An 18,691-nucleotide genomic window follows, 5' to 3' on the forward strand; every position below is an offset into this window, starting at 1 on the left:
CAGTAGCTAGTAGAACTCAATGTACTTTCCACATTTCATTTATTCTCCATCTCCAAAACATCTTTAGAACATATTGACAATATTACAGATTACAAGAGAATCACAATGCAGAATTTGATGTCCAAAATTAGAAGTGTTCCGTAAACAAGACAGAAATAAAACAAACTAAATTTAAAAATACATTCTAGCAGATCAAACAGCAGATATCTCAGGCTAGCTCCAAGGCATACATCCTAAACAGATGTCAACAAACAATAGCCATCTGCACCCCTTTGGCCCATGTCTGTCAAACAATGGGAGGAGCGAGCCTCTTTCAAATCAATTGATTGTAAATCAAAGCCTGATTCACACATACAGGACAAAGCTGAGTTGTACTGGTTACATATCACAGCAAGCTGGAAAGGACAATGTGATTTGTTTTTATCCAAGCCGACGCAGTGGGCCTACGGTTTGGGTCAGCCATAAGTTATTGGGAAAGTTTTCCATGCTCCAATCACAGGATGGGTCTGGGCTGCTGGGTCAGGAGGAGGCCGAAGCGTTTCTTCAGGGTCACCCGATGCCTGGAGAACTTGTCATCAGGCGAGAAGCGGGCAGGATGGGCAGAGCTGGTGGGCTGGCCCAATAGATCCACCTTCTGTTGAGCCACGCCATGGGAGAACGTGAGGAAGGAGGGGAGAGAAGAAAATAGATAGAATGAACAAGTAGCTTGTATAACTTGTTACATAGCTAGGATGTTATAGTGTTGGACAGGCCCATTTTCTACATACAAGTTGTAGGGTCAGAAAAAAAATTGGTTTGGATACCTGGACCAATCCTTTGAGAAGCTTATGAATTGAATAATTAGTTGACGTGCCATCTAAGTAGGACATAAACACTAACGTTAGCTAACTAGCTAGTTAAATCAGGACCTAGCTACAATAACACCATGTAAAGTCCTAACTTACACACAATGTAATAACACATTCCGTGAAAAAATGCATTAAAATACTGAAAATATGAGGCTAATGTGTATAGAGCAGACACGATTCTATTCCACATTGAATAATGCTAAACGTTACAGTACAGTAGTTAAATAAATAAAAAGTAACTTTAGCTTGCTAACATACCTTCAGTGTGTAAACTCTCTCCCCATTCTCGTTCAAATAGAATTGCAGGAACATCGTGGTAAATAACTTGTGCTTTTTAAGTTATAAACAAATTTACTGCACCGACCAAAGTGGACTTGTTCACTTTTATTTTACAGAAAATGTATCTATAACGTTCCTGCGCTCCACGTGCAACTTTTTTCTCCTTGGTAGAAACTAAAAAGCGGATATCCGTAAGCAAAGGATAGCTCTTCCGCAAAGCAAATCGGGAAAATGAGTTTTATTTGCAGTCCTCATACTTGAAAGAGTTTTCGTATTATAATATTTTATAAACACAGTCTGTACAACATTATTATCATGTTCTGTTTATATATTCGTTTGTTTGTCCCCAGAACGTTTGATCATCGTAACTATCTGAGTTAGAATCAGAACTCGAAATGTTTATTTTCGAAACAGAATGAATGAAAAATGCAAAATTATAATTTGCGTGTGCGCACAGATAGCAAAATATCGTCCAAAACAAATGCCATAACAGGTGAGTTTTTTAATATATATATATATATTATTTGACAACATGACGGAATAGCCACGGTATCATTAGGCTTCTCAAGTTTTTCTGATATTTAATCAAATTACGCAGTGGGATATCAATGTATTTTCCCTATTATGCTGGCTTTAAATACATCAGATTCGCCAGTCTCAATCATAAGAGGCAGCCTGTCTGTGATAGTTTATGACACTTACAACGTTAGCTTTATTACATAGTTTACATAGTTGTTTTCGATGCAGCTAGATCAGTGATGTCCGGGGTGGGGGGGAGACGACTCAGTCGGGGTCTCTTCCAACCGGGGGGGACTGGACGACGACGACTCAGTCGGGGTCTCAATTTAATGTTGCTAGTTAGAATAATAGAATACACAAGGTGCAATTTAGAAATTTGGTTGCGCATTAGCAGTCACTCAATTAGCCCATGTCAGCATTTTTTAGATTGGTAAATTATTCAAACTACCAATCAGCTATCTACACTTGTAACCTAGTAAGCATGGTCGAATTACCGACCAAGGGGCCCATTGATCATCAGTTATCATATTAAAAACTGCAATCATTTGCCTCCACTCTATGGCAAAATGTGTAGAATTGCAGGAAATTAGCTGTAAAACTGCAAATGGCAAAATGAGTAGAATTGCAGGAAATTAATTTATAAAATAGCAATACTTCTCTCCGCCCCATGGCATAAACTAGTAATTGTTTTGCTCATGGATGTGGGTTCACAGACCATCTAGCTGCTGCAGCCAATCATAAAGAGTTCCGTATTTTTGTGGCCCCAATCCCATCAAAGTTACCATCCCTGAGCTAGACTTGTTGTAATAGTCCTATTTCAGGGAGAGATTGAGATGCTCACTGACTCTCACTAAACACAAACTCCCAAAGCTACAGTAAGTTTAGCATGAAATCAAATACTGTATGTTTTGTCAGGTGAAGAAATTCAAATTCTAGACCGATCCACTTTTGAAACAACCCCACAACCCACTTCTTTACCCCAGGAGGAAGGAGAAGGAACATCATCTCCCATGGACCTTGGCGATACAGAGACAGCATCCATACCAACTCCTCCTGTTCCTCATACAGACACGGATGAATCAAAGTCTGTAACGGCACAGCGAGCAAACCCAGACTGTAGGGTGGACTCGGAAAGGCCCATGTCTGAGTCAGAGCCACCACCTCAGATACTATGGGAATCACACCCTGCACAGACGGTGTCTATTTCTCCACTTCCTGACATAGACCCTGAAGAATCACAGTCAGTTCTGAAGCTGGAGACAGCCCCAGACACTGAGGTGGACCCTGAAAACACAAACTCTGACTCAGTTCCATGTCAGACACAAGAGAAATTCGACTCAGCACAGAAACCATCAGAGCAGCGAGATCCAGTCCCAGGTTTGATCCTGCTGACTGATCTCCCCTTTCCAACTGTGTCAGAGACAGCACTGTGTCTAGTACCACAACTAGACCCATGTGACATGAGGGGCTCTGAGGATCCCATATCTGCTTCAGAACCACCTCAGATAGACGAGGGACCAGACCCTCGCAGGAATGAGCTGGCGTCTATGCCCAGGCCTACTCCTCATCCTCACATAGATTCCAGAGAGCTAGAGGCTACGCTGAAGCTGGGGCCAGACCCAAGCCCTGACACAGACTCAGAAAACCCAAGATCTACAACAGAGACACCGCCTGAGCTACAAGGAGAGCCCGACCCAGCCGAGATACCATCAGAGCAGCCGGCCACAGCATTGACCTCTATGTCTGAATCGGAGGTTGACCTGGCCTCTCCAGCTGTATCATGTTCAGTGTCATGTGTTGGACAACCAGACTTGTGCAATGGGATGCGATCTGAAAATCCCATGCCTGCCTCAGAGCCACTTCAGTTAGAGATAGAAAAATGTCCTGATCTGGTCCAGATACAGGCTAATGATCCTCTCCCTCACCTAGACTCCCAGGAATTTGAGCCGGTGCCACCTCATAAATCCGACCCAGCACAGACAGGCCTACAGCCAAAACAGCCAGCCCCAGTCTCACTGACTGTCAAGACTGAGCCCGGTCTCTCTTCTCTGGCTATATTGTATCCAGCAGCATACATCCGACAAGAACCAGGTGTAGAGACTCTGCAGTCTGACTCACAGGGGAGGGACAGAATCATTGAAGGCTCCCACCTGCGATGTCTCCAACCACAGTCTCAGTCTCTCCCATACTTTCCACCCATACAATCACCAACATATTCACCCATACGGCCTCAGCAGTCTCCATCCATATCGAATGGCCCTTGTCCCATGATCTGTCACTCAATCCTTATCCCTAGCTGCCCTCCTCTGGATCTCCCACCAGACTTTCCTTCATATCACCCCCAGATTAACCATAACTGCCCTCAACCAGGCCCTAATCGCCCCTCACTGACCCACCAACCGAGGACTAATTTCCTCTCACTAGCCCCCCAGCTACGCCCTAACCACCTCCAACCACCACCGCACTTCCAGCTCAGCCCATGCTTACCCGGTCCTCTCCCTGGGATGGCTGGTTCCATCATCCCTGGTTCTATCCCCAGCCAGACCCCACCTCCCCAGGACTGGTGTCGCAGCGAGGGCTTCTCCTCCCGGGGGATGTTTGAGAACTACAGGTGGTGGCAGAACCTCCGGGACATAGCCAGCAAAATCTACCCCGACAGTGGACCTGACGCAGAGGCCCTGGCCTGCTTCTTCATGTGAGTTTTGGGGTAGCGTCTGAAATGGCACCCTTTTCCCTATGTAGTGCACTATTTTTCATAGAGCCCTGGACAAAAGGAGTGCACTCTATAGGGCACTTTCCATCCCCCTTTCCCTTAACTATTCTTGTTTAGCTAGTTTTTATGTCAACTCTTGCTCAGTGACTTGGTGCTGTGTATTGTTTTGGTAATACAGTCTGTATTACCACGTAATAACTGAATATAAATAGAAACCTTGTATCTTATTGACCTTTTATTTAAATATTTGCACTGTCACTATGCAGACTCACAGGGCCCTACACACTCACACACACAGTGTCACTCCAACACACACACAAACACTCACACCATCATCTGCTCACTCACACATAATATGCATTTATACTGACTCTACACACACGCACACCTACTCACATACAAGCTGCCGCTACTCTGTTAATCTTATATCCCGTTGCCTAGTCACCTTACCCCAATAGATATCTACCTCCATCACTCCAGTATTCCTGCACATTATCAATAAATATGGTATTGGAACTTACCCTGTATATAGTATGCTTACTAACTTCTTGTGTTCTTCATATTTTTATATCTTGTGTTTTTGTTCTACCTTGTTATTAATAGTATTACACTGTTATGGATTACTGCATTGTAGGGTTTTGAGTTAGCAGGAAAGACATTTCACTGTACTTGTGCATGTGACATTAAAACTTGAAAACGAAAAGTCTCTGAGTAGAGGACCTGTGAGTGAGAGTTGTAGAGGGTTTTGTTACAGTTTTGGCTACATAGTTATTGACCGTGATACCCCTAACCTTGTGTGTGTGTGTCTCTTCAGTCCAGTGATTCGTTCCCTCTGTCTCCAGTACCCCTCGCTCCTCTTCACCCAGGGCATCAGTGTAGCAGTGGCAGAATGGAGGAAGCTCTCCAACTACGACCGTATGGAGTACTACCACTTGGCCCAGAAGTGAGTCCACAGTGTGTGTGTGTGGTGCGTGTGTGCATGTCAGTCCTCACAAAACACAAGATGCCATTCAACTTTGGAACAGTTTTTAAGACACACAACTTTTGAAAGAAATGTTAACACTGACATGCCATCCAATTATTACCCTTGCAATTTGTACAGTTTTGTAACACCCATAGCTCTGCACCTAAAGAGCAATCTGGGATTGGTTCATCCATTTTTATACTTATATTGCCATTGATTCCATCCCCCAGATTGCTCCTTTAAATGTGCTTTTCGTGTTAACGTCAACAGAAAGTTCTCCTCATAAAAGATGGAATGTTTGATTAGATGATCAAATAAGTGGGTAACTGCATCATTGTGGAATTACATTTAAGGCTACTAACAAAGATACCCTACTGAAGATATAAAGATATGAATCATGTGGAAAGAGTTTATCAATTTAGATTCAATTTACATTAGTAGTTTCAAGTCTTAATGTCACGTGCACAAGTGCAGTGAAATGCCTTTCTTGCAAGTTCTAAACCCACAATGCAGTAATCAATATCAACGTAGTACTAAAAATAACACAAGGTAGAACAAAAACACATGAGAAAAAAAATAAGAACACAAGAAGTATTTAAGCTATACTGAACAAAAATCTAAACACAACATGCAACAATTTCAAAGATTTTACTGAGTTACAGTTCCTATGAGGAAACCAGTCAATTTAAATAAATGCATCAGGCCCTAATCTATGGATTTCACATGACTGGGCAGGGGCGCAGCCATGGGTGACCCTGGGAGGGAAAAGGCCCAACCACTTGGGAGCAAGGCCCACCCACTGGGGAGCCAGGCCTAGCCAATCAAAACGAGTTTGTCCCCACAAAAGGGCTTTATTACAGACAGAAATACTCCTCAGTTTCATCAGCTGTCCGGGTGGCTGGTGTCAGATGTGTAATGATCATGATCAGCTTCTTGATATGCCACACCTGTCAGGTGCATGGACTATCTTGGGAAAGGAGAAATGCTCACTAACACGGATATAAAATTGTTTGCACAGAATCTGATCTGTGCGTATAGAACATTCCTGGGTTATTTTATTTCAGCTCATGAAACATGGGGCCAACACTTTACATTTATTTTATTTAATTTAACCTTTATTTAACTAGGAATGTCAGTTAAGAACAAATTCTTATTTACAATGACGGCCTACACCGGCCAAACCCGGACGACGCTGGACCAATTGTGCACTGCCCTATGGGACTCCCAATCACGGCCTGATGTGATATAGCCTACATGCTGCATTTATATTTTTGTTCAGTATGTATATATATATATATATATATACTGGGTCTGTTCCAGTACCATATTTACAATGTGCAGGGATACTGGAGTGACAGAGGGAGAAATGTATAGGGGTAAGGTGACTAGGCATCAGGATATATGATAAACAGTAACAGCAGCGTATATGATGATTGTATGTGAGTGTGTGTGCGTGTGTGTAGAGTCAGTAAAAATGTGTGTGAATGTTGTGTGTGTGAGCAAATTGCGTGTGTGCGTGTGCGTGTGTGTGTGTGTGTGTAGAGTCCTGTAAGTGTGCAAAGAAAAATGTAAATACAAGGGTCAACTCAGATGGTCCATGTAGTAATTTTGTTAGATATTTAGCAGTCTTATGGCTTGGGGATAGAAGCTGTTCAGGAGCCTGTTGGTGTCAGACTTGATGTACTGCTTGCCGTGCAGAAGCAGAGAGAACAGTCTATGACTTGAGTGGCTGGAGTCTTTCTTGGCCTCCCTTTCACACCGCCTGATATAGAGGTCTTGGATGGCAGGGAGCTCAGCACCCAGTGATGTACTGGACTGTTCGCACCAGCCTCTATAGCGCCATGCAATCCAGGGCGGTGCTGTTTTCATACCAAGCAGTGATGCAGCCAGTCAAGATACTATCAGTGGTGCAGCTGTAAAACTTTGAGGATTTGAGGGCCCATGCCAAACCTTTTCAACCTCCTGAGGGGGTAGAGGCGCTGTCACGCCTTCTTCACAACTGTGCGCGTGTGGCACATGTTAAGTCCTTTGTGATTTGGACACGAGGAACTTGAAGCTCTCAACCCGCTCCACTGCAGCCCAGTCGATGTGGATGAGGGCGTGTTCTACCCCCCCTGTTTCCTGTCGTCTGCGATCAGCTCCTCGATCAGCTCCTCCCTCGATCAGCTCCTCTCTCTCTAGTATCTCTGAATGTAATTAGATTACAGACACTTTTCACATAGCTTGTCAAAACATGCTGTTAGTGGCCCTAAATGCCATGGCTGCATCCTAAATTGCACCCTATATCCTATAAAGTGGTAGTATATACTATACACTTCTTTTGACCAGAGCCCTATTGGCCCAGTCAAAATTAGGACACTATGCATGCGAAACGTGAGAATTGGACGACCTGGTCATTGATGCTCAGTTTCTGGTTGTTTCTCATAATATTTTACTAATATAGTAGTGCACATACGTTTTGATCACGTTAAAGTATGTTGGGGAATAGGGTGTCATTTGAGGTGTCTTGTGTGTGTGCTTGTGTGTGTGCGCGTGCATGTGTGTGTGTGCTTGATCAACTCTAGATACGTGGAGCTTGAGGTGGAGGAGGTAACAGCTAAGGAAAGGTCAAAGGTCATACAAAGGTCACCGTCAGGGACAGGTCAGAGTGGAGCCCAGGCTGAGTTGAAAGGTCAGGATTCCTGCATGCTAACTACCACTGAGAGGTTACAATAGGTCACCAGCAATTTCACAACATTTTCCGGATTGACTAACCTTCATGTCTTAAAGTAATGATGGACTGTCATTTCTCTTTGCTTATTTGAGCTGTTTTGCCATAATATGGACTTGGTTTTTTACCAAATTATCTTCTGATGGGCTGAAACGCATTAAAAAGGAAAGAAATTTCACAAATTAACTTTTAAGAAGGCACACCTGTTTATTGAAATGCATTCCAGGTGACTACCTCATGAAGCTGGTTGAGAGAATGCCAAGAGTGTGCAAAGCTGTCATCAAGGCAAAGGGTGGCTATTTGAAGAATCTCAAATATAAAATATATTTAGATTTGTTTAACTCTTTTTTGGTCACTACATGATCCCATATGTATTATTTCATACTGTTGATGTCTTTACTATTATTCTACAATGTAGAACATTAAATTAATTAAGAAAAACCCTTGAATGAGTAGGTGTTCTAAAATGTTTGACCGGTAGTGTATAGTCAATTATATAGTTAAAGTGATTAACAAAAAGTGAATTAATCATTTGTATCAATGAATAAAGCCACATGGCGTGGAAACTTTATGATGATCTCTCTCTCTCTCTCTCTCCCTATTTCTCTCTCTCCCCCCTCAGCAGGTTACACAGGGAAGAGCAGTGCCACCACGTCAACCAAAGAGACAGAAACCAAATGCAACACCAGAGTTAACCAAACCAAAGACAAAACTCAGAGGGCCACTAAGAGTGGCAGTGGTCCTAGAGTGTCCCGTGGTCGCCAACTAGGGAAAGTGGACATCAAGGTATTGACAAAGTTACTGGAAGCTAAACTTGTAGGATATAGACACTGTTCCAAAATGACCCAGTCACTCTTGTCAGATGCTTTAGTTGCAGTTAAACTTTATTGAGTTGGCATGGCCGTGTAGAAAGTTAAACAAAGGCAAACAATTTGTCTTCTTTCCTTAAGGTCCTGGAGGAACGTGCCCTTGGGGAGTACACGGCAGCCATGGAGGCCCTCCTTATTGACCCCACTGGGGTCAGGGAGAGGTTAGAGGTCAGAAATCAAGAGGAAGAGGAGGATGAGAAAAATAATGATGAGGAAGAGGAGGGAGGAGGAGATGGGGAAGGCTCGTTCACAGAGTACCTAAATGAGCTGTGCAGTCAGAAGGAGTTTGTCACTAAGGTAATGAACAGACAAAGGAATTGATGTGATGTATATTTTTCTTACAATCATAAGCATTTCCTGGTGGATTCTGTCTTTTCAGTCTTATAAATCGTATAGTTTGATGATGGATTTTGAAGGTAACGAACAACAGTTGAGAAAAAATAAGAAACCTGCACACTGCTCTTGCTGGTATCCCTGCTCTCTATTAAGCTTTGCATATTGGCCTCAAGGCCTTCGTCAGAGCTTTTGTGAGTGTTTGTAATTTGCAACCTTATGTAGACATTGCTCCACCCACATCCGTTCAATGCACCGAATTGGGTTGGAGTCGAGGGAAAATAAGCAATTGTTACCAAATATAACAATGTGCATTTCATAAGTATTCTAATAAAGTGTGTACATAAAACGTATTTAAAAAGTCTTATCTAAGGGCGTCTCTTTTGTACCTACATGTACAGACAAACCATTTGATACGGAAGTTGATCTGTTTAAATTCTTTCGCAAAATTAAACTTAAACATGTGTTTTCCCAAAACACTATTTCTGGCCTAGAAACCCAACGAAGAACTGGTACCCATTTTATGCCCAAAAGCAAATTCTGTCCTATGGTTAACAACTCCTCGATTAATACCTATTGTAGGTTAGTGGAACAAGAAGCCATGTCAGTATATACGGGACAAACAAACCACATTCAGAAGAACCTGACCAGGACAGAAGAACATGTTTGGTTATCAAACCTGCAGACAAGGGCGGTGCTGTGGTTGTTTTAGACTATGAAAGATATTCAGAGACAACTCAGTAATGAACGTTTGTGTTGATCCCACACAGGTGTTCCAAAGGGACATTAGCTCTATTCTGGAGCCCGATTAAACAACCTTATCTCATAACCTGAATATGAATACCTTTGCCATAAATGTGCCATACTTCCATGCCTGTACATTTTGCCTAAATTAGGGATTTATCCAGGCAGACCAGTGGTTGCAGGAATAGGCTCAATGCTAGAGCCATTGCTGAACTTTGTTGACTCTTTTAATTCAATCTCATGTGCAAGCATTGCCATCATATGTGAAAGACTCTACAGACTTCATAAATAAGATTTCCCCAATAACGGGTTTAACAGAAGACTGTATTTTGGTCACATTAGATGTCAAGAGTCTATATACCAGCATTCCCCATGTGGGGGGGCTGGCAGCACTAGCACACTATTTGGGAGACAGAGATACTAACGAATATCCACCAACAAACTTTATTCTAGAGCTGGCTGAATATGTTTTAACGTATAACTATTTCAGGTTTGATGATGAATACTCCCTCCAAACGAATGGAACATCGATGGGCTCTACATTTGCTCCGAGCTATGCTAACCTCTATATGGGTCTTTTTGAAGAACGTTTTGTTAACAATGAAAATGAAAATCAATTTTTGAATAATGTCCTGAAGTGGTATCGATATATTGACGACATGTTTTGCATATGGGAAGGAGCGGGAGAAGAGCTGTCAGACTTTATGGCATTACTCAATGACATTGACCCCAATCTCAAATTCACTATTGAATGTGACACTAACGTGGTCATTACCTTGATATGTGGATTGAGAAATCAAATGGAACCCTGTTTACCACTCAGTACAGAAACGAAACGTACATAAATAGTATATTACAGAGAGACAGATTCCACCCTGAGCCATTAAAAAGAATACTTCTAAGAAGCCCGTTTTTCAGACTTTGCCTTATATTCCACTCCACCGAGGACTGTCTAGAAAAAGCATCGGAGATGTGCAAAATGTTTCTAAGAAGAAGCTACACTCCACAATGTGTGGATGAACCTCTTAATTTGGCGTTAGGGAAAACACGAAATTAACTACTACAAAAAATACCCACTAGACACTAGAGCTAATGAACACTCCGTAATGTTCACCACCACATATACTTTGAACTCGCGCAAAGTGGGAGATGCGGTCAAGAAACACTGGCATGTTTTATCATCGGACCCAGATTTTCCAGCTGAATTTAAGAACCCACCATTTATTGTATTTTGGAGAGGTTGCAATTTACGCGACAAATTGTTCCATGCCAACAGCCAACCACTTTTACGCCCTCTTCTGAATGGTAGCTATAAATGCAGAGGATGCGCACAGTGCAACAATATGATAAAGTGTGAATATTTCTGCCACCCACACATAGGAAAACGGTTCCAAATAAATGACATTATGTGCTCCACCACCCATGTTATCTACACGATTAAATGTACATGTGGGCTGTGTTGTGTAGGTAAAACCCCTCGTTCTCTCAAACAGAATTAGTGAACATAAAAGTTCAATTAGGAGAAACAACAGGAATTATCCAGTCGCAGTACATTTTAATGACCTAAAACATGACATTTCTACCTTTAGATATTGTGGCATAGAGAAAGTTAAGATATCACACAGGGGAGGTGATATAAATAATACTCTGAGTAAAAGAGAATGTTTTAGAATTTCCACCCTCCAGACATTAAATCCTAAAGGTCTTAATGATGAAATGCCTGTATGTCATGTTATAAATGTGAACATGAATTAATGCCTCCACTTCAGATGACTCTGACTTTGTTCTAGCACTGTACCCACTGATTTATGAAAACTTACTTGATGGGTAATGTCCTCATTGTGGTTTTACAGACGTGTTTAATACGTTTTATGTACACACTTTATTAGAATACTTATGAAACACACATTGTTGGTAACAGTTGCTCATTTCCCCTCGACTCCAATACCATTCGATGCAGTGAACGGATGTGGGTGGAGCACTGTCTACATAAGGGTGAAAATTATAAACACTCACAAAAGCTCTGACGAAGGCCTTGAGGCCGATACTGGGGTTGGATTAAATGCGGAAGACACATTTCAGTTCAATGCATTCAGTTGAACATCAGACTAAATATCCTCCTTTCCCCTTTCCAAGACGTAAAGCTTAATAAATAACTGATACTAGCAAGAGCAGTGTGCGGGTTTCTTATTTTGTCTCATCTTATTCAACTGTTACCATGCACCTGCATCAAAGATCGCTCAAATGTGCAAGTGCCTTTTGAATTTTGAACGAACAACAGTTAAAATAATTGATGTCACTTTTTTCCTTTTCTTTTCTTACACAGATCAGTAGTGGATTTAGTCTCTTAATAGTCTTTGAAATAGTATAATGTGCTGGTTTTATTTTCTTTGACAATTTAAAAAACATGTTACACCTGGCAACAGTTACATTTACCAAAAACTGTTGACGGTATAAACCAGAGGAGGCTGGTGGGGTGAGCTATAGGAGGACTGTCTCATTGTAATGGCTGGAATTGAATTAATGGAACTCAAGCATGTGATTTCCATGTGTGGTACCATTCCATTCCTGCCATACAATGAGCCCGTCCTCCTATAGCTCCTCCCACTAGCCTCTGATGTAAACACAATAAAGTCAATAGACTTGTTTTCCATTGTGGTCCTCCATCCATTGTGGATGATGTTATTGTTTCTTTTTCACACATGATAAGCTAGTATTCAAACAACAGTTGAATTCTGTCTTTCCTGTAGGTTGCAGCAGTTGATATTTGGGGTTTTGATACCAGCCCCCCTCTGTGTTTCCCTCCCAGGTCGGAGCAGTGCTGGATCTGGAGTACCTGTCCTCTCTCCTCACCTCAGACCCTGATACCATCGACCTCCTAGCACAGGAGGAGGCACAGGTGTTACAACGTGCTCTATCTCTCAATAAAAGTCAAACAAAGAAATGCTTTGATGTAGCCTATTTCATTGGTGTGTCTCCTGTCCCTCTATCCTCACAGGTGGATCAGGAGATGCCAGACGTACCTGCCAGTGTTACTTGCAGTTACCCAGAGGACTACACTACCCACACTGCATCTGAAGGCTGTACTGCACAACAACAGGCCCCATCACTCACAGAACACAGAGAAGCTCTGAGCCCATTTATGACATCATATGAATTACAGTTCGAGAGGCACTGCATGTCTATGTCCACCAGTATTCATCGTAAGAGCCGTTCAACTCCAAACTACGATAACCACAATGCACCTGACCATGGGCCTCCATTGTTCATACAGACCCAGGACGGCTGTACTGTTAGTTACCTCATCTCTCCCACTTCTACCCCTTCACCGTCTGAAACTTTCAGACTGGCAACCTCACAGGACGGCTTGTTTCAGCTTCAAGGACCCTGCCCTCCTCCTCAACCTGGGAATAACTGCTCCCACAATGCACCATTCCCAATGCCCGCTCCACACCTCCGAGCCTTCCCTCTCCCACCTCCACCTGTTAGTCACAAAAATTACAACTACCACAACACACCACCACCGCAAGGGTTTTTTGTCCTACCGGAAAACTATTCCCCACTCCCTATGGCAGGCCAGGATGCATTTCAGATGTGTTCTCCACAGCATTCCAGGCACTTTGTGTTCAGTGAGGACAGCCCTGAGGGTGGACCCTTTGTGTTTATTCCAATGGCAGATCACGTCCCCCACAATGCACCACTTCCGATGATGATGATGAACTCCCCCTCCCCATTTCCTTTCTCAGAACGTCAAATCCTGAGTTATACTCCTAGTAACCAGACTTCCCAACAGACACAGTACCCTTATCCAAACAATTCTATTGCTGTGACGGATGTCTACTATCCCCCAGGAGCTTTGCCTGTAGAAAATGAAAACAATCAGAATCTTTATATAACGACTGAGCCTAATACAGCCTATGAAGCTATATTGTCACATGGTCATAGCTCGTCAATAGAACTACCCGCCGCCATCTTGCCTGATGTTGTGGGCAGCAGTGGTCAATATAGAACAGGACATTCAGCCTCAAACTTTGTGGTTCAGGAATCAAAAGACCCACTCTCAATCACTTCAGTCAATAACCTCCAGGGCGGTCCTCTGCAAGGGGATCTTCTAGCCTCCGAGCCCGCCACATCCTCAACCACGTCCGGGGTACTCAACAACCTGCACCGGATTAAGTCCAATCAACAGAACTACAACCAGTCAGGTCAACAAAACTACAACCCCCGGAACGAGGCAAACTTGTCTGTCCCTTTAAATATGAGTAAAGATGGGTTAACCTTCACGATCCTGCCTCTGGAAAGAGAGGAAGATGGAGGGATGGAGGGAATGAGTGAAGAAGAAGAGGACTCGTGCGACTCTACCGCGGGGCAAGTGGGAGACGTGCCGAAACAGGATGATATGGAGGAAAAGAAAGAAGAGGAGGGAGGGAGAGACAAAGAAGAGCAGGGAGGGAGAGACGAAGAAGAGCAGGGAGGGAGAGAAGAAGAAGAGGGAGGGAGAGAAGAAGAAGAGCAGGGAGGGAGAGACAAAGAAGAGCAGGGAGGGAGAGACAAAGAAGAGCAGGGAGGGAGAGACGAAGAAGAGCAGGGAGGGAGAGACGAAGAAGACCAGGGAGGGAGAGAAGAAGAAGAGGGAGGGAGAGAAGAAGGAGTAGTACTATCACCCATCCAGACATATCCTTTCCCCTCCCCTCCTCCTGTCTCTAGTCTAGGCCCGCCTACTCCGATTGCATCCCCCGGCCCTTTCCCTCTGGCGGCCTATCACGGGGGCAGGAGGATGTTGACGGAAACCCCGCCGTTCCGCCCCCCTAACCTGAGACTCCTAGCCATGGCTGCCCTCATCCACTCTGTCTCTTCAACACCCACGGAGTGCCAAGGAGACGACAACAAGGATGAGGGTCAACTGAACTGGAATCCCCAGGACCCTCGCCCCTTTCAGCTGTCTCACCCTGCCCGGGACAGGGACAGGGTCACCCCCCCTTCAGGCCATGGGGATGGGGATACCCCCTGCACCGTACCCATCCAGTCCTTCATCATGGCTGTCTCCTGCTCCATCCCCAGAGGCGACCCCTTCCTGGATGCTCACCTGACAGGCTGGGTTAGGGACACCCCGAACCCGGCAGGTGAGGGATATCCAGAGCCTCTACCTCTATGGGCCCCTGCCTCTCTCTCAGACCCCGCAGAGGAGCCTCAAATTGGGGAAGGGGGTCTGGAACACAGGCCTCAGCTGAAGGAAGGTCCTAGACTGGATGGGACTGGAAGAGTAATGGAGGTGGAGGCAGCTGACAAGGGAGGTGAGGAGGAATGGAGGGTGATAGACACTTCGTCATTCGACGGGCCCAACACTGAAACATCTGATAGTTTCAATGCTAAAACGTTAGACGGTGTGAATAGTTCAGCTTCAGATGGCAACAATGCTGAAGCTTCAGACATGTGTATCAGTTCTCAAGCTTCAGACATGTGTATCAGTCCTCAAGTTTCAGACATGTGTATCAGTCCTCAAGTTTCAGACATGCGTATCAGTCCTCAAGTTTCAGACATGTGTATCAGTTCTCAAGCTTCAGACATGCGTATCAGTCCTCAAGCTTCAGACATGTGTATCAGTTCTCAAGTTTCAGACATGTGTATCAGTCCTCAAGTTTCAGACATGCGTATCAGTTCTCAAGCTTCAGACATGTGTATCAGTCCTCAAGCTTCAGACATGTGTATCAGTTCTCAAGCTTCAGACATGTGTATCAGTCCTCAAGCTTCAGACATGTGTATCAGTCCTCAAGCTTCAGACATGTGTATCAGTTCTCAAGCTTCAGACATGCGTATCAGTTCTCAAGTTTCAGACATGCGTATCAGTCCTCAAGCTTCAGACATGTGTATCAGTTCTCAAGCTTCAGACATGTGTATCAGTCCTCAAGCTTCAGACATGTGTATCAGTTCTCAAGCTTCAGACATGCGTATCAGTTCTCAAGTTTCAGACATGTGTATCAGTTCTCAAGCTTCAGACATGCGTATCAGTTCTCAAGTTTCAGACATGTGTATCAGTTCTCAAGCTTCAGACATGCGTATCAGTTCTCAAGTTTCAGACATGTGTATCAGTCCTCAAGTTTCAGACATGCGTATCAGTTCTCAAGTTTCAGACATGCGTATCAGTTCTCAAGCTTCAGACATGTGTATCAGTCCTCAAGCTTCAGACATGTGTATCAGTTCTCAAGCTTCTGACATGCGTATCAGTCCTCAAGCTTCAGACATGTGTATCAGTCCTCAAGTTTCAGACATGCGTATCAGTTCTCAAGTTTCAGACATGCGTATCAGTTCTCAAGCTTCAGACATGTGTATCAGTCCTCAAGCTTCAGACATGTGTATCAGTTCTCAAGCTTCTGACATGCGTATCAGTCCTCAAGCTTCAGACATGTGTATCAGTTCTCAAGCTTCAGACATGTGTATCAGTCCTCAAGCTTCAGGACTGGACCGTGCCAACGTTAAAGCATCAAATAGAAATGATCTTAAGGTGACAAATGTGTCTGAGACAAGTCCTCCAGACAATGTCAACACTCAGGCAACTGACAGTGCAATTGTTCAAGCAACAGACACAACCATCACTGAAGCACCTTGCGTTACTAACTCTGGAAGTTCAGCCACTGTCAACGAAAAGCTAACAGACGTGATCACTGCCACCGAAGCCTCTGGTATCACTGAGTCATGTGGTTCAGCTGGTGGCAACAAACCGTCGCCAGACTCTCTTGCTGATGACTGTGTGAAAGAGTTCGCTGACCTCAGTACAGTTCCTATTATCACTCAGGTGGACTCAGACACAGAGAGCTCACCGCCATCCATAAGCAGCACAGATTCTGGATCAACCCTAGTGTCAAACTGTGTGAGTGAGACAGTGGAAGAAGCCTATCCTAGAATGGAGGAAACATGGAACCAGCCTATAGAAGGGGTGAACTTGGATGTGTCTATGTCCGATAGTCAGGCTCCCATACCTGGGCTGCTCCACCCTCACTCTGCCTGGGATGAGTCCACTCCCCTCCCCCTGTGTCTGGATGCTACAGGGGTCAACAACGACCAGCTCCAGTCACACATACCCAGGGACAGCACAAGGGAGACGGCCAACATCTCTACCGCACACACCCTCCTCACCCTGGGGCAGGAACACTCCCTCACCCCAGCGTCTCGTGGAAGTGCAGAGACCGAGACAGAGGGAGAGACAGTTTTGGGGGGCACCGAGGGACAGATGGAGAGTGATGTAAAGAGAGAAAACAGGGTGGAGACAGGAGAGGCTGAGATGGAGAGAAAAGAGATAAAGCAGCAGAAGAGAGAGACTGAGTCGGAGGTAGAGACCACCCAAACTGGTCAACGGGCAGATGCAGATAGAGAGAATACAGAGATGAGAGAAAGAGAAGAAGAAGAGAGAATGAAGGAGAGGAACGAGATCGTTGGGAGACTTGAGACGTCAAAGGCGAATCCAAGCAGAAACAGCAAGAGGTCAACTAGACATCAGAAACGGAGAGAGAGTAGACGCAGGAAAGACACCATGAAAACAGAAGAGGGGAAGAAAGAAATAGAAAATGAAAAGGAGGTAGTAAAGAAAACAGAGAAAATGGAAACGAGGGAAGTAGCAGTTAGAGAAGAAGAAGAGGGGGAAGTGATAGCAACCGAAAACAAGATGGAAGAGAAAACAGAGAGAAAGAAACAGAGCCAGTCAGGGAAAGGACGAGAGAGACAAGCTGTGAATAGAGAACAGGCCGAAGAGAAAGAACAGAGGAGTGACAAAGAGGTGCAGACGGAGTTCAAGGCTGCTACTGCTCCTAACATTAACACTGATAAAGTGAAGCTGACACTGAAAGAGCCTCAACAACGTCAAGGCCAGAAAACGGAGGCAGACAGAGACACGTTAAAACAACGGGACGGGGCAAAGGATAAGACACAAAAGCCAAGTACCATGACAGGACCTATGATAAGAGCAAGGAGGAGTAGCAAAGCTGCAGAGAAGGGGAAAGAGGAGTCGTCGAAAACGGCAAAGAAAGAGACAGAGAAAGAGGATGAGGCAAAAAGGACAGAAAAGCCCTGTGTTATCCCAAGTCCTATGATAACCACAAGAAGGAAGAGCAAAGCAACAGAGAAGGAGAAGCCGAAAACAGGAAACACAATGAATAAAGTGACATCTGTAGAGATGGATGAAGAAGAGGACGAGGGAAAAGAGCAAAGATCTGAAAGGCCCAGTCCTTTACCTCCTGTGACAAGAAAGAAAAGAAAAGATACAGAAGGGAAAAAAGAAGGGAAGCCAAACACAAAGAAAGAGACAGGTGGTGAGACAGAGAAACAAAGCGATGAGGTAGAGGAGAGGACTGAAAACCCTTGTTGCATGACTAGTACTGCGACAAGCCGTATGATAGCTAGAGGGAACTGGAGAGCTGAAGAGTGTAAGAAAGAACAGAATCCAAGCATGGCTAAAAAAGAGGTCATGGCTACTACCCCTAATATCTACACTGATAAAGAGAGGGAAGAGGGAGGGAGAGAAGAGAGGGAGGATGTACCAACCTCAGGGAAGGTGACGTTGAAAGAGCTCAGTCCTATGACAAGAACAAAATTGGGAAAGAACGACGTCGAGAGGAAAGAAGAGAAGGAGCTGAGCACAGCAAATATGGAGATAGATGGAGAGATGGAGAAAAAAGGGAGAGAGAAGATTGCGAAGCCTAGTCTTAGAAGTCCTGTGAC

The 18,691-nt window shown here is 44.2% G+C and overlaps 2 protein-coding genes across 2 annotated transcripts in view; one reads left to right on the top strand and one right to left on the bottom strand.

Annotated features, from left to right (window-relative positions):
* The window catches only part of LOC129835641 (uncharacterized), a gene marked incomplete at its 5' end in the record, with an annotated part of 390,259 nt that overhangs the window by 169,307 nt on the left and 202,261 nt on the right, over nucleotides 1–18,691 (top strand). Inside the window, 1 exon segment of the mRNA XM_055901361.1 lies at nucleotides 3,647–3,667. Coding sequence (XP_055757336.1) covers nucleotides 3,647–3,667 — 21 coding nt within the window.
* LOC129835727 (H/ACA ribonucleoprotein complex subunit 3-like) lies at nucleotides 23–1,317 on the bottom strand. The gene is made up of 2 exons (XM_055901499.1): nucleotides 1,107–1,317; nucleotides 23–634 (listed from the first exon to the last, which is right to left on the bottom strand). The coding sequence occupies exons 1-2, from the start codon at nucleotides 1,158–1,160 to the stop codon at nucleotides 494–496; spliced, it is 195 nt and encodes a 64-aa protein (XP_055757474.1). The 5' UTR covers nucleotides 1,161–1,317; the 3' UTR covers nucleotides 23–493.

The sequence above is a fragment of the Salvelinus fontinalis genome, chromosome 36, assembly GCF_029448725.1.
Source record: "Salvelinus fontinalis isolate EN_2023a chromosome 36, ASM2944872v1, whole genome shotgun sequence".
Lineage (NCBI taxonomy): Eukaryota > Metazoa > Chordata > Actinopteri > Salmoniformes > Salmonidae > Salvelinus > Salvelinus fontinalis.

Bases quoted from the DNA above. Each gene is read 5' to 3' on its own strand.
- LOC129835727 (XM_055901499.1), bottom strand. From the start codon at position 1,160: ATGTTCCTGCAATTCTATTTGAACGAGAATGGGGAGAGAGTTTACACA. The intron at 635-1,106 runs GTATGTTAGCAA...GTGGCTCAACAG, and splicing joins AGAGAGTTTACACACTGAAG to AAGGTGGATCTATTGGGCCA.